At 39.8% G+C, this 16407-nt stretch overlaps 1 protein-coding gene across 3 annotated transcripts in view; it reads left to right on the forward strand.

Annotated features, from left to right (window-relative positions):
• The window catches only part of fnip1 (folliculin interacting protein 1), a 49788-nt gene that overhangs the window by 3056 nt on the left and 30325 nt on the right, over positions 1–16407 (forward strand). Inside the window, exon 1 of one of the 3 annotated variants that reach the window (XM_074672529.1) lies at positions 10868–11011. The exons of the other annotated variants lie outside the window; for them this stretch is intronic. Within the exon in view, the coding sequence (XP_074528630.1) occupies positions 11004–11011 (8 nt within the window). The 5' untranslated portion in view covers positions 10868–11003. Of the gene's footprint in view, positions 1–10867; positions 11012–16407 lie in introns of those variants that run through there. 3 annotated transcript variants of the gene reach the window in all.

Raw genomic sequence — 16407 nt, forward strand, 5'->3', positions numbered from 1 at the left:
CAGGGTCAGGTCTGCCACCAAGGGGAAAGGACTCTTTTTAGCTTTAAACACTCTTGCACTGGAAAATCTTACTCTGGGTCTGCTGTCACCCATGGTGGATATATTTACCAGTGGTCCAGAAAGCTTTCCTCCTCGTGGTGATACTTGCCCTCTCGCCTCATGTGTGTGCCAGCGCACGTTCCATGGTCATGAAGGTGCCCAGTGGTATAAATGTTGTGTGTTTGTGGCTTAGGTCCAACCTAAAAGTGAATTCAGTGATCAACTGTGCTCTCTATACCTTGGGTGTGAGCTCTTCATTCATCAGACATGACCTGCTCTGGATAATAAGGGCAGAACGGTGAGACAAAAGCAAGGAGAAGGTGGAATTTTGGTGTTGTGAGATTTTTGTGTGTGTGAATGAATGCTGTTTTTGAAAAGGGGAGAAATCCTCAGATAAACTTTAAAACAGGAGGCTGAGAGCATCCTGTTTGAAGAACTGTACTTACGTTACAATATCTTTCAGGCCTGCTTATGTAAGAGAGCAAATACTAAGAAATCATGAATACAAACAGCAGCTGTGTGACTGCACTGATATAGTGTTTTATAGTGAAGTCTTAAATTCTCCATGATCCAGGCTTTTTTAATCCTTCTAATAAGCAAAAATCTTTTTTTTTTTTGTACTTTTGCGACCCCGATGCTCCATATATTACACCATCCAAACCACTGTCACTGCACAGCTCTGTGCCCTCCAGAATACCACAGAGGGCAGCAGGTTGGCTGACCCGTGGAGGAAAGCCTAAAAAGCCTCTCCTGTTTCCTTGGCTGCAGCACCTGACTGGGGACGGCATACTGTACATTACACAGAGAGCTCCTGGCTCATCCCGCAGCTCATCAGCGACACAGTCCTCAGCCAGTAGATTTGTCCTCTCCACCAACTACCGCCTCGCTTATCCTGGCTCCCCCGGGCACTACTGCCAGCTGAGGAAACTTCCCTCTTGACCCAGGGCCATACAACTCAATATAGCTGCGTTTCCGCTGAGACGCTAAAAGGAGGGAGTGAGGAGGATGAGGGGGTTGTATGAAGCCTAAGAGACCTCTAAACTTCAATCAGAGGGGGTTTAAAAGGTGCTAAATTATCTTTTTAAGCAATGTGTTTTGCAAGGTTTTATGTCCCAAGGGCATTTTATATTTTGTTTTTATTAATTCACTTGTGTGGTCATGGAGAGTATCTTACTTTTTGAATTCTTGATAACAAAATGTTATTGGAGATATTTACCTTTTTAGAGCCCGACCGATATGGGATTTTTGGGGCCGATGTCGATACAGATACTGGGGGCAAAAAGAAGCCGATATCCAATATATCGACTGATATATGTAATAAATTCATTGATATACACAGGATAAATACTGTATATGAACACAAATTATGACTCGCTATTAAAAAGTTCCATCTATCATTTAATGCATGGGACTAAACTAGATTTTAAGTAACAATGTAGCTGCTTTCAAACATGCAATAAATAACACACAAGAGCAGGAGCGACGGAATCTCAGCGGAGCAAAAATTTTTAATCGACTACATCTTGGCTGATGTTGATTAATCGGTGTCAGGCTATTAATCGATTAATCGGCCCGCCTGATTAATCGGTCAGGCTCTAATTGCAATTTTAAGTTTGTGCAAAGTAAACATTAAGGTAGTAAAGGTCTCTGTTGTTTTGTTGGTGCCCTGATCCATTCAAGAAATATAATTGGTTTTGTTTGCTGCTGGTAAATTTGAGTAGTACACTGCAAAAAGTGAAATCTTATCAAGTGATTCTGCCAAATTTTCAGTAGAAAATGTCTTTTAAGACTTAATCTGAGCCACATTCACCTGACCAGTCCAGAAAAATGTTTACTTCCAAGTTATTTAAACACAAAATGAGGTCTTAATTACCTGGAACGAGTAAAACAAAAAAATCTGGCTACTTATTTTAATTCATTATTCTAATATCAAGCAAATTTTCAAGCAAATGTTTTTTAATTGGCAGATTTTTTTTTCCTTGTTACAAGCAATTTAGACCTCATTTTTATTATATAATAGGTATAACAATAGGTCAATTAAAAAAACAAACAAAAAAAAAAAAACAGCTTGATAAGATTTCATTTTTTGCAGTGTGTTTTTGTAACAACACTGTGAAAAGCATATCTGGCAAATTGGCCCATTGGAAAAAAACTGAATGCATGAGAGTGTTGAGCAACTGGATGCTCCCATTCACATGATGGGTATCCAGTAAAGGAGGAGAAAGAGGTATCAAATAGGATACTCCTAAGGTGTCCGTATCACCTAAGGTGTGCTGCCATCTCGATGTCTTAAATTATACTCAGCCCTAAGATCTTTCTAATCGTATAAGGTATCAGGAGGCATGAAACTTCAATGTCAAACATCTCAGAATCCGCCTCTCTGTGTGAAAACACATGACGTTGCATATCGCCGAACATCATTTCACACCACGTTAGATTTATGTGCAGCCATGCTTGTTCCCTGGTAGTTTACAGGAGAAGTAGTGTCTCAGGTTTCCGTCTGGCGTGGCGTCCTTCCTCTGCTGCTTACTTTCATAACTCTGTGTGTCATGTGAGGCTTTCATCAATCTCAGGCTGTCATGTTTGTGGGACGATCACATGGCTGTGTTCTCAGTCAGATATGAGACTGCAAGTGAGACACACACAGAGAGGTGTGTGTGTGTTTGCTTTGCTCTAAGTATTTTCATTTCTTTTGCATATTCAAAGCTTTTCAGATTCAGATTTTTGTCCATAAAAAGTTTTGAAGTTGCATTACAAAGCGGCTTTCTTCTCAAAGTGTGAATGCTGCAGGCTTGCCAGAGTTCAGTAAAGACAGCGGCTGTCATCAGGTTCCTGTCAGGGCTATTTTAAGTGGCCGCACTCAGGATTCTTAGAACTGCAGGGTCATAGTAAAGATATAGTTTTACTTAAAAGCTGCACACCCATCACACACACATGGTGACTTTCTGATGAGCGCTAGTATGTTGGCTCAATATCTAGTTAGTCCTGCAGGTCCTCTTTCTTTCTGAGGACATCAAGCACACTGAAAGTATTCCTCTCCACCTAGGTAATTAGATGGTTGACGCTGCAGATTGTTTCACCTTTTAAAATGTACCATGTGACAAACATTAGAAGAAAAACTTATTTCTGTTTTTATCAAGAGAACACTTGCGCTTCCTACAGTTACTAGACTTTTCACTGAGTGTTATGTTGGCGGTCAGTCACCGGTTGTACGGTTAATGCTGTTACATAACATGTGAGTAGAAAGCGCTCACCAGAACTGGTCACACCATGAACTTTAGGCATGCAGGATGTCTTACTTGTCTTACTCTATAAAGAGGCCTCAAATGAAAAATGCTGTCTGCAGTATGTCTGTACTTTTAGACTTAAAAATCAAATATTATAGCTTTTAGTGTCGTGATTTTCTTCCCCTTTTAAGCTGATGTATAGACTGGTTTGATGATGATATTAAAGCTTTCTTTTATAGTTCACAAATAGGGCTGAACGATATTGGAAGATAATCTTATTTCATTCTACATTATTCACTAAACACAAGCAATAAACTGTTCTATACTATGACCAACATGACAGAGGATACTGTCAACATTGAACAATTCTTTCCTCTTGTCCAGGCCCACGTTTTGATCAAATGAGATGAATTGATGCATGAATTAATAAGAAAACACATTTTCATTTAACTGTTACAATCGTAGTAAAATATTGACTGATTGATTTAACTTCAAGCCTTGCATACATGTAATAAAATTATTAATTATCATAAATAAAATCGGAGAAAGGAACAAAGCACTGCAGAACAACAGACCTGGTATTAACAATGTTATAAAATGCACTTTAAAACTTTTTTTTTTGAAATTTCAGCCTTTGGGATTTGAAAATTGCATTGTATTACATTGCAAAAGTCAGTTTAGATTTGATTTATTGTTCAGCCCAAAGCAGTTTAAAGCTATTAGAGAACAAACATTATCTGAGGCACTCCGATGTAATTAAAATCCTTTATTATGTCAGGGACATGTCAACGTGTTTCGAATTCTCAGAGTCTTCATCAGGACATGATTAACAACACGAAACAGGTGTTTAAATTACCTAGAGAGTGTCATGTGATTTTGTTATGGGACAACATCACAGGACATATACAGATAAAATATATAAGGAAAAAAAAATGCCTGGTTGCACAATCATAGACAAGCTGCACTGGACAATAGTTAGCAAAAATTCATAAAACAAAGTTCATTATGAGAAATTCATTATGAAAAAATCATTTGTAAAAAAGGAGAAAAGTGTATTTTTCATTTAGGCCTGGAAAGGGGGCGGCCCCCAAAGCATAAATCCAAAATGTTTCACGTTGTAAGAGACGTTAAGGTTTGTCCCAGCCCCTTGGAGATCTAGGAATTACTTCAATAGTCATGATTTTGAGAGAATTTGGATCGTTTGAATTACCTAGAGCAGTGGTCCCCAAACTATGGCCCGGGGGCCGGATACGGCCCGCCTCCACATTTTGCCCGGCCCCCTGAACAATACCAGAGGCAAATTATGTTTTTGTTTTTTTTTTCAGTCTGGTTATGTGATCGAGACTTACACATGCATAGAATGTAAATTTCTATTCAACCCTTCTGCAGTTTGTGCCCTATCTGAAACCCCTCCCTTAAAAAAAATCCTGTTATACAACCATACTGTTAGTGAAATGTATTGTGCTGGTAGGTGTTGTATCACTTAGTTTGGTTTCTTAGCCTGCTTGCTTTCTGGTTTTCACAGTGAAGTTAATGAGAGAGAGCTGCAAACAATAGTGTCTACAAGAAAGTTCATATTTCATGGTCTTTTTTTCTGTGAAAAACCTGAAAAGTGTTATTAAGTTATTATTTATTTCATAAATAGTGTTATATATTTCATTGACAAGTGTTATTATTTATTTTCTGATTTTTTTTTCTGTCAAGATCCCAAAAAGGGTTATTAATATTTGGTTATGTGTGGCTTTCTGGGAAACAATAAATATTTACATTTGGACACCTCTGCGATCGTCACACTTTTTTTTACTAACTGACCCTGGCCCACCATCAGAGAAGGGAAAAGTTGTTTGGCCCTGACGGGAAAAAGTTTGGGGACCCCTGACCTAGAGAGTGTCATGTGATTTTGTTACAGGACGCCATCACATGACAACAGACCTTAAAAAAGACATATACAGATGAAACATATAAATCAGTTTAAGCTATATCTCATTATTTTGAGCTCTATGGGTTGTCCTTGCATTTGCAGTGGTTGCACGCTGAGACATTTTATGGAACGCCATAATCAAAAATTACATTTAGATTTAATTTTAGCATCCAAAGTCTCCACTGAACTTCTTGTTGTGGCATTGAAAATCTACAGATAACCAACTGTGTGATTACTCAGTCTGCTGGGATTCTCAAAGTCAAACCAAAAAGTCACCTAATTAGCCTACTTTCAGCCTCGAGACGAGAAAGAAAGAAAGAAAGAGGGAGAGTAATGACAGGGAGGTGGTTCACAGAGAGGCAGGATGAGCTGACTGACAGTATAATCACTTTGCTTTAAAGCTCAGCTTCTAATCACGTCTATTATACCACACTTCTGTGCCTTTCGTAACCAAAGGGGTACAGAATCGTAAGATTTTATATTGAAAACTTGTTGCAGAGGTCACATGATGGATTTAAATCTGCTTGACACTTTGAAAGCAAAAATGACGCCCTGGTTTTCACACAGCCGTCAGTAACACTGATGAGTAAGTTCATGTAGGTCTCTGCGAGACGGTCATATGCTCATCACTCTCATCACTCCCTGGCTGTCATGTGGTGTTGATTCAGAAGACACAGTAGTACTGTACACAGTCATTAGACCACACACACAAACACACACACACACACAGTTTAAAGAGCAACAAGAAATGTATAGCTTGTTTCAGGATAGGGATATTGCCAATTTTGATGATGACCCAGGACAGAGGGGTTGGTACATCATGCATTTCTTCATATGTCTCTTGTATTTTTTGTTGTTGAGGCTATTTAACTTGTCACTACATTCCAAATGTGTTGTGAGTGCGGTAACCTCAGGGCGTTTCATCGTCTTGCTCACAATCATGTGATTGCTGGAATGCAGAAGTAAGTAATGCTACGCATCCAGCAGAGAAACCGGCCCCTATGCAGGTAGTCAGGTGCTTTCAGGCTGCGTGGGCCGATTCCTAAAGGTAGTCACCGTTTAGAGTCAGAAGAAGCGATTATTACTTCAGGGAAGAGGAAAGAAATAAGTAGAGACGAAAATAGAACAATAGATTCAGACCGAGATATCTGAGCCGCAAAGTGTTTGCTCAGTGAGGGTTATTTATCTAGGTCATATAGTTACAGCTGCACTGATCTGCTAATCACTTTGTAATTTCAGCTTTCAAATTAGCAGGCAGACTTCAGATCTAACATCGCTGTGTCGATTTGATTTAGAGATCATACCTGCAGGACAAGTCCACCATGAGTCCTGAGAGAGATAAGATGTTACTTCTGTTTTTCTCAGTCACATCTTGAAGTGATGCGTTTTTGTCATGGGAGAATGACAGAAACGACACATGAAGTTGAAGTGGAAACCATCAGGAAAGCGGTGAAACTTTAATTGCTTTCGATGAGTTTGTCAGAATTCTTGATGCTTGTTTAAACAAGCTCATGACAACACTGAGTGTCGGCTGTTGTCCGCAGCAGAAACAGCACATTGCTATCTGTTAATGAGAGTTTGATAAGTCCTGCAGCTCTCATAAGCTGCTGAACTTATCAGAAACCTCTGTCACACACAGCCGGAAGAATGTCACTTAGCTCGGGCTGAGGGGAGATTTATGTAACCGTCTCTGACACATACACATACAGATGCTCCAGTGGCAGTGGGGAGACAGAGGGAAGGCGCTGTGAGGTCGGTAAGGAGGCTGATGTCGGGAAACTTGTTGGCTCTGTCGTGACCTTTACTAGTATAAACCTGAGGATGCTTTTGGCCTTTTCCAGGGAGGAATGAATACACCACAGCTTACTGTTTTTATTATTGATGTCAGGCGATTAAAAAAATTAATCTAATTAATTACAGGATATGTAACTAATTAATCTAATTAATCGTATTTTAATTTCATATCTGCTTAAGGTCCCCAAATAAAGAATTTGAATTCTAGGACATTACAAAATTGTAGTGCATGACCAATCAAATGTGTACATCAAGAAGAGAGGATTTGTAAATCCACATTTTTTTTTCAGCTGGCCAATATTAAAATGTCTGTTTGCTGCAGTGTTTCCCATTAATTAATTAGACTGTGGCGGCCCGCCACAGTCTCATTTGGCCCCGCCACAGTCTCATATGGAGAAAAAAATACGATCCGTCACTCGGTCAGATCATTGCACAGCTGTAATTTCCTACCGCACGTAAACAAGCAAGAACAAGAGTGCGCGCGCACTGGTCACGCTCATACACGTCGCTCTTTACTTGATACGTTTGACGCAAACCAGATTCCAGAGACACTGGAGCGGGGCGTCTGACTCTGAGGTATTAGCGCTCATGCTAACTGCAGCCGTGGCCACAGTAGCTCACTGCGCTGTCTGCCTCCCTTCACTGGAAGAGGACCGGCTGCACAGCGCACGTCTCGGTTCCAGAGTTTCAGTAACGAGAGCGACCACACTGTTTTAATATCATAGCGCATTCAGAGTCAGTGCAGGCACACAGTACAATCACCTGTTACCATCCCAACGAGCTGACGCGGCTTATTATTTCATGGTCTCCTCTCCTGGGGCCTCATTTTTTACAGCGTGTAAAAGTCCTCTTAAGTTTCACTTACGACGAAAAGGCAAAACGTGCATACGACCAAAATATATACACTCTTTTCAGATCTATCAAACTCTGTGTACACACGGCTGCACGCTATTCCCTGTGATAAACCACACCGCGCCGAGAACAGCGTAAATGCGGTGACGTGAACACACCTCGTTTCCCGCCTTCAGCACGCCCGAACATAACCATATATGGTCAATGCAAATCAGTACGTGCATATTAAGTAGCCATGTGCGCTGTGGGATTTTATAGCGACATCAGCGTAAGATGGTGAACACAACATACGGAGAGAGCATGGAAGAAGCTGAATTTCTCTCAAAGCCAGATACACAGCAATATCAGGAAATATCAGTCAGAAAATGATCTTGCATTGATTTAGGCTACATTTTGTGATGAAGTGGGCCTTAGCAAATTTAGGCATCTTTATTTATTTAAACTATTTTCTGCAGTCACTGTAGAAAAAAAATAATGAAAACACAACAGTCCTAAATCCAGATAAGGGAGCAGAGAGAAGAAGAATAACGGTAGGCTACAGTCTCAGTAGCCTGTTAATGGATCACAGATCATGGAAATAGTGTAAATAACCTGTTGTTGAAATGCTGTTCAGTAAATTTTTCAAAATATTGTGAGTAAGTGAGTTTTTGGTTTTGTTTCTGAATCAAATTTAAAATATTTCTGATATGCCTTTGTAATTTCTTATTTATCAGCGTACGTTCATGTCCATGGTCCCAAACTGCACTTACTGTAAGGGCGATACATCGTGCTTAAAATCGTACACACACATTAAAACCGCCGAGGGTCAGCGACCCTGCCACCACAGTCTCTTAAAATCCTGTGGGAAACACTGTGCTGCCATTGATGTCTATCGAAGCGGGGTCTGGCAGAGCTTGTCAATCAAAATCCTGCTTGTAGACTACTGTGGGTGAGAGCGGTGTGCTCTTTGGATGAGAGCTCAGCATGGATATGAGGAGAAGATGTGAGATGACAGAGACATAGCGAGACGCTGCAAGTCAGAAAAGTTCAGGCAGCTCACGCTCCAACTGAGGATGTGTCACGGTAGTTCAGGGAGAAAGAGCGGCGCCCTCGTGAGAAAAGACGATGGAGATCATGGAGAGGATCAAAGGATGGATGAACGCGGTCAGAAAAAGTATGTTTTGTAGGTTTTTGGGATCCAAAACAGAAAGAGAGAAATAACGAAGAGAGCCCACTCTTCTTTGGTAGTTTTGGTGTTAACATAGTCATAGAAAACAAGCCATTTTGGGTCTTGAAAGATCATTCAAGATGCTCTGAAAATGGCTGGCAGCTAATGAGTTAATTTTGTGTCAATTTTTATTAGGGCTGCAGCTATCGAATATTTTAGTATTTGCGTATTCTACTGAAAATCCCATCGATTAATCGGATAAAACACATTTTTGTTTAGTTAAAGAGCAGTTATTTTTCAAATGAAATTTTTTCTCTTTAAGAAATAGAATATTCTGATACAGTATGTCAATAAGAGCACTTGCTTTGGTAGCTCCAAAATTTGTAAACACACTTTGACACATTTTTGGGCCTTGTTCATCTCATCAGATGTTGCAGACCCAAAAGGCACCTGTTTCGTAGAATGACCCATTAGTCTCCAAACTCAAGAAAAGAAGCTAGATTTGTCGCTAGTTGCTATTTTGTATAAGAGGTAGCTTGAGGGGTCTGAAAACTCTCTTAATATGGCCTCAGCTCTATTTGAAATACCACTCTCTGATCTTTTTTAAAATTAAACGATTCCTCGAGGCAGAGAAATTTACTCGAGTAATTTTTGTAATCAAGTACCTCGAATCATTCGAGGAATCGTTTCAACTCTAATTTTTATAACGTGTTAATTTGCGGTCTAATTAATTAATTAACGTGTTAAAGTGATAGCCCTAGTTTTTATAATGCATTTTTAACCTCGTAAAGTAAATTAATTCAGGGTTCCCATAAAACAGTGGTACCGGTCTGTGGGTCAATTGGCACAGGGCCGCACATAAAAGATACTCAACTTACATTATTTTAGTTTGATTTTTTATCTGATTCTGAATGATGTTTTATTTTGAAAAATGACTGGATTCTCTCTGTCATACCCACCTATGACTCATTCTTGACACCAAACCCCCCAAGCTAGCAAAATGGACAAAAAACAAACATCTTCGGAAAGTTTCTTTAGGCAGGGTGAAAGAGGCAGTGAGGAGACAGAAGAATAGTAAGTAAGTGAAAATATTGTCTGACATTAAACCGGTCTGTGGCGCAAAAAAGATTGGGGACAGCCCAGTGAGTTTTTTTGGCAGGTCCATGATGGTAAAGGTTTGAGTTTTCGCTGTTGATTTTGAGCTCAGTACTTAAGACTTGGGGTGTACCATTCACAATTTTCTGGCCCATCTCTGTTCTTAAAAAATCCTGTCCTGCCCATACTGATTTGGGCCTATACTGATTTTTATTTTTTATTTTTTATAAGTGACAGCATGTACTTTCAATGCTCCAATCTTGTATTATAGAAAATCTTTGAACAATACCTGTGAAACAATGAAATCTTTATATTTTCACTTAAACAACCAATGAAGTGTCCTGAGTTTTAGGTCTCAGAGCAAAAAGAGACAATAGCTGGCTGTCAGACCTTCCTGGAAGTATATAAGATCAGTTTCATCTGTAAGGATGGGCCGATCACCAATCCCCCAAAATTAAGGAAATCAGCACCGATCGATTGGCTCCAATTTGGCATCACAAAACAACCAAAATCTGATTGTTTACAAAGAAAGACCTAAAGAGCGATCAGACTCTGTGAGGCTTTCACTTCCCGGCTCTGGTTTCTTGGCTCTCGTACTCTGTATGTAAAGTGGAGGGAACAAGGGAAAGACAAGAGAGAGGAACAAAAAAAAAAGAGCGGGATCAAGAAACAACACACAAACAAGTCCACATTGTCGCTGCCTCTGTCACAGCGCTTTCTGGCAGTCAGCAGTCCGGGCTCGCTGCTGTCGCTGCCTCTGTACTGTCCAGCACTGTCCTGCGATCACCTGACAGTCTCATGTTGTTGTGTGAATTTAGTTCACTGCTATTCTTAGACCCTGCTTCGGCTGAGAGAGGAGAAAAGGGAGAGGAATAGAGAGTGAGAGGGAGAGGGAGAGGGCTGGGGAAAGACTGGCAGACTCGCAACGATGCCCAGGTAGGAGTCGGTAATATTTAACCAGGCGTGTGTGCATCCGAGTGGGCATGGTGGTGTCTGTCTGGAGAGGATTGAGAACATTGTTTGTGTCGTTTGTTTGAAGCTTTGAGCTGCGTTATCAACCTGTGGACGGGACGGCAGACTGAGATCGAGGCTGTAGTTTTGAAAGCCTGGCGATGTGCTGAAGATAAGGATTGATTCTATCATTTTAGGTCACTGTTATATAAGGAAGATTAATGGGCTTGTGGTACAGCACGCCTCCTCTTGTTTTGATGTGTTTGTGTGTCTCTTTTTTAAAGGAAAGAAGCGTGTGTGGGTGGAGTTTCAGGTCAAAGAGTATCTGTTTTACATATCTGTGATTGATAACTTTAGTTAAGGAATGAGGTGAATCATTCCCAACATCCTCTGCTGATTTTCTTCAAATGTAACCCAATCAAAACTGTGGCTAGGGCGACTTTTGTCAGTCTCAACAAGTTCTTCAGAGACAGAAATACCTGTATTCGAGTGAGTAGGAACTTTATCCTAGTTTGTGCTTCAGACAATTGAGGTCAAAGCAGTACAAGTATGTAACAGTCATGAAGTCATGTGCTGCTTTTATGAATGACTCCCCTCTCTGCTGTCAGCGCTCTGACTGTCACAGGCTCTCTGATGGGATACTTCCTCCTTCGCTCTCCTTCTGTCTGCTTTTCTGTCCATTTCACATGACTTTTGCTTTACCTCTTCATCATTTTAGCTTGACTCTAAAATTTTTCTTTGCTGCTTTTCTTTATTCATCATTCTTGTTTTGTTGCTGCTCATGGCTTTTGCTCATTGTCTCTAGTCTTGTTCTTGTTATGCATTCTCCTTGACAAAACATCTACATCTTCTATTTGTGATTTTTGGATTATTTATCTTTTCTGTCCATGTTTTTATGTCTTACATGGCTTCCTTTTCCTTTCCTCTCTTCTGTCTTTAAAACAAAGGGAGCACTGAACATGGTGTCAAAATATGCAGATGTCCTCTGAGCTCTTCTGCAAACAGCACTTCATTGTTTTTTTCTGAATTATTGCACATAACCGATTAAACTTCTATTTGAAATAGCAAAGTATGTGAAACTCAAAGTGAATGTTTATCACCCTCTTATTAAAGGCATTAGTCCAAATGAAAGAGGCATGTGATTGACTAAAACAACCACCTGATTTGTAATCTTTCTCACAAGTCTTTCAGCTGAATATTAACCCAACCCCATGCAATGCAATTTGAGTTCACTGTGTAGGCTGGGCATGCATAAAATGATCTAAAGTAAAAGGAGCAATGTGATCTTATTTCAGCCAGGCTATAAACAGTAACAAGTGTAAGGAAGAGGAAGTCTTTGTAGAAAATGGTTAAAACATTTTGTTACAGAAACGTAGTAACCTTTTGAGTAGTGCCTTGAAGTGCTCAGTAAAAAGCATGTTTTAGCAGAGTGTGTGAAAGGTTGCTACATGCCTAAGCAGCCAGATCTACAGGAGCCTGTCAGGGCCTCCTGAACAGACGGAGCTTGTGTTACCAGCTGCAGGAAGACACCTGTGGAATTATAGTGTTAATGTGTTTTTGGAAGAGACGGTGTCTGTCTGCTGCTGAATGGATGTGGTTTTCACTCTGCAGGTTTAGCATCAGCCTAACCAAAACAGAGGGGTAACATTAGGGATGGGCATTTCAATGCACCTCATTTTCGTTCATTTTTTCGAAGACTTTCCCGCACTTCCAAGCGTCTCCTTGCTCTTGTTTGGCTACGAATCCTCCAACCTGTTGACTCCAGGTCTGGGTCTTTCTGTTGCTGTAGTCAAGTCTAATATGATCTGGTTTGGACACAATATGTTTTATTTTGAAAGTCATTGGGCGTTTTAAATAGTTTCTGTGCACAACTTCCTGTCTAGCTCAACCTGTTTTTTTTTCTTTTTTTGTGAAATTGACAGTTGGGGATAATTACTAAATTGGGTACTTTTAAATAGGGCTGAACGATTTTGGAAAATAATCAAATTGCAATTTTTTGGGATCAATTTTGCGATTGCAGTTTAGCATGCAATTTTATCTATTTATTTATTTATTTATTTATTTTAGGGGTGTGACGGCACACAAAAATCACGGTTCGGTACGTACCTTGGTTTTAGGGTCAAGGTTTCGTACATTTTCGGTACAGTATGGAACAACGCAAAACCATTTGCTTGTTTAGCATATTTATTAAACCAAAAACTTGCCATTTTACAGCAAGGGGGGGAGGCTCTTCAAGCTCCGGTTGGTTGTGAGCAGCAGCCATGATGCACAATTCAGACACAAGCTCCTGTGGCTACGGAAGCTCTTTGATATTCATCTTCTGATTGGCTCACCCTGAGACGTCACGTCCACATGATATGCACATGATCCCAAAGCATGAATCACAGACCACTTTCCTCATGAATATTAAAACGCCTTCCCTGCTCAGCCAATCATAGACGGGTACTCACGTGAATATTAAAGAGCCATGTGCAGCGGCTAACGTAAACCTACTGTACTCGTTCGAATACAGCACTGTACCCAACCGAACGGCCTTATGGAGCGGTTCAGCATGGATACATGTACCGTTACACCCCTAATTTATTTATTTAGTTATTTATTTAGGGGGGATATCTTTTGCATTATTTACTAAAACAATTAATAAAATCATTCTATATCATTCTATAGGATGAAGGCAAGGCCTACATGTTGTGATGAAATGAAATAGACTGAAAGTTTGTGTACATGAAACTTTTTCAAAATTCTATTTTAATAAATTGCAGACTCTGCGATTTGAAAATTGCACTCTGTTAGTTGGGATGTTGGTTTAATTTAGATTAATTGTTCAGCCCTACTTTTAAAGGTACTGACCAAATTCTGTCTAAAGTACTGGGTATCGATTAGGGATGGACCAATTATTGGCCAGGCCGATTATCAGGGACGATATTTGGCATTTTGGGGCATCTGCCTTTTTTTTAAATCCAACGGCCAATATGAAACCCTTTCAAACTGTGTTGTTTTGGCTCTGATGCTTCTCAGCACAGAATTTCTCCCTGTTTACACTATGGAAGCTCAAGATGGTCATTTAAAATCAGCCATATAAAACAAAACAGAAAATTAATTCTACTACATTACATGTCTGTAAGAGTTAGACTGTAGAAAACTTAAACCATTTTTTTTTAAAGTTTTCATTTAACTCTATTAAACATGCCACTAAGCCTGGAAGCTGTTTAATAAACATATGCTTGAAGGCAAGCGTTGGAGTTTGTATTGTTGAAAAATTTTTACGCCAATATTTTCACTTTGACTGAAAATGAATATCGACTTCAAATATTGGTTATCGGCCTCTTAGCCTACTAATAATCAGTATCGGTATCGGCCCCCAAAAAATCCATATTTGTTTATCTCTAGTGCCAATTCACGTAAAATCAAAAGGTACCTTGTTAAGGTACTTAAATGCATCGTTGTGACTGAGGGAGTGGAAGAGTAGGAGATTTTCCATACTGGACATGAACACAGCATTGCAAGGTTATATATTGAAAAATGAATATGTTAAATTGAAAAAATATATAGTTTATTCTTAAAATTTTTTTTTTACCACATAAACACAAAGGGTAATGAAAATTGCTACAGTTGAGTACCGGGCATTGGTACCGTATCGTTCTAATCATTTAACCATCATTTATTCCAGTAGAAAACCTGTACTTTTAAAGTTTTAGTCTCCCAAATTTAACTCTTAAGTGTTTTTTGTAAATATAATTTAATGTCTAATGTCTAACCTACTGGCAAAGGCTCAAAGACTTATCTACGATCGTGGATGCCAAAGAAAATGTTCAAATCTTCTCTTTCAGAGAGGTTGAAGAATCAGACACCAAGCTTGAAAAAGTGACTAATCTAATCTCTGCAGCGCCAGCGCTTTCACTCCAAAGCCAACTTGAAACAGCAGGGAAAATAAACATGTGATTGCAAAGCTGACCGTGCATTACTGACTGATCTTACAACACTTTTAGGATCCTGCAGAGCACTATCCAGAAGCCACAGTGCATGTATTTCAACAGTTTCCACACAGGCGCACACATGCCAGAGGGAAACTTTGCAGCAGCGAGCGTGCAGTAAAATCACAGCTCCTTCACTTGGATGCCCACAGAGCCTCATTTATATTCAGATGGTGGTTTTGGTCCATACTGGAAGGCAGTTCTTCTGGCAAGTAAAAATCAAGTTGGATACAACAAGATTGAACGCTGAAGATTTTTCTGTGTAGAGAAAGTGGGGCAGCTCGCTGAAACCGTGCTTTAAGATTTCCTGAGAAGTACCACCTGTGTTTGGTAAAAAGCTGCTTCCATGTAAACTTTCCCTGAACAGACTTTCCTGCTTTGCCAAGGCTTACCGACCAACAACTGATGTGCTGTTTTTAAAATATGGCCTTATGTCTGCTATTTCGCTGGCAAGTGAATCGGACTTAACTGTTCCTTTTCCACCCCTCCTCATAAACCCATTTATTATAAACACTTGTGTTTAGGGACGCTCCCCATCCACCAATAAAAGGCTATGTTTAGCTCTGGCTCCGTATCCATCTGCCTGACCTGTCTATCCATCAAATCCTCGACTGACTATCTGTCGATCCAATTCCCTGTCATTTTTACAGCCTCCAATAAATCACACAGGGCACTGTCATACCCCAGGAGCTAAAGGGGATTGCCAGAGCTGGGTGAGGCATGCTGTTAGCCTGGACAGGTGTAAATATGCAACAATAGCTCTGTGACAGCCAGCTGTGAGAAGATAAGCTGAATGAAACCATAGGTTGCTGTTATAGGGGTCTGAACTGGCTTTGTGGTTTCTTTTGCTCCCGTGATCACTCCCCTGACTGTCTTTAAATGATGCCCTGATACAGATTTTTTCACTTCCAATCAGATTTTTTCATATGTTTTGCCAATATCGATACCTGTCTCTGATAAATCCCTCACTCCATTGGATGATTCTGTTTTTAGTAACGAATCATAATTGTTGTATTATAGTGAGCCCCTTTGGTACCTTTCTGAGGAACACTCACTTAACAAATGTAGCAAGACGCTGTTTTGATATCATCGCTTTCTAGGGGTGGAAGAAAAAAATCAGAATAAGATATATCAGGATTAGAGATGCTCCAATTCCAATCCTGGTGTCGGGTATCGGCACCGATCCAATATTTAGTCTGCAAGGTATAAAATGTTACAATCAAATAGTTATCTCAGTCAATTCTGAAGCATTTTTTAACCAAACCAAACATTTAAACACTTATAGTGTAAAAAAATATTGACTTAAGTAATTCCATATTTACTCATTTTTGTCTTTTACTCAAAACATTACTAGTATTATCCCACAGAAGAGCATGCAGGTGATTATTTAATACTGGTATCGGATCA

Source organism: Halichoeres trimaculatus, unplaced genomic scaffold (genome assembly GCF_033239565.1).
Source record: "Halichoeres trimaculatus isolate MK-OKI-2021-1 unplaced genomic scaffold, fHalTri1.1 fHalTri1_scaffold_6, whole genome shotgun sequence".
NCBI classification, from domain to species: Eukaryota; Metazoa; Chordata; class Actinopteri; order Labriformes; family Labridae; genus Halichoeres; species Halichoeres trimaculatus.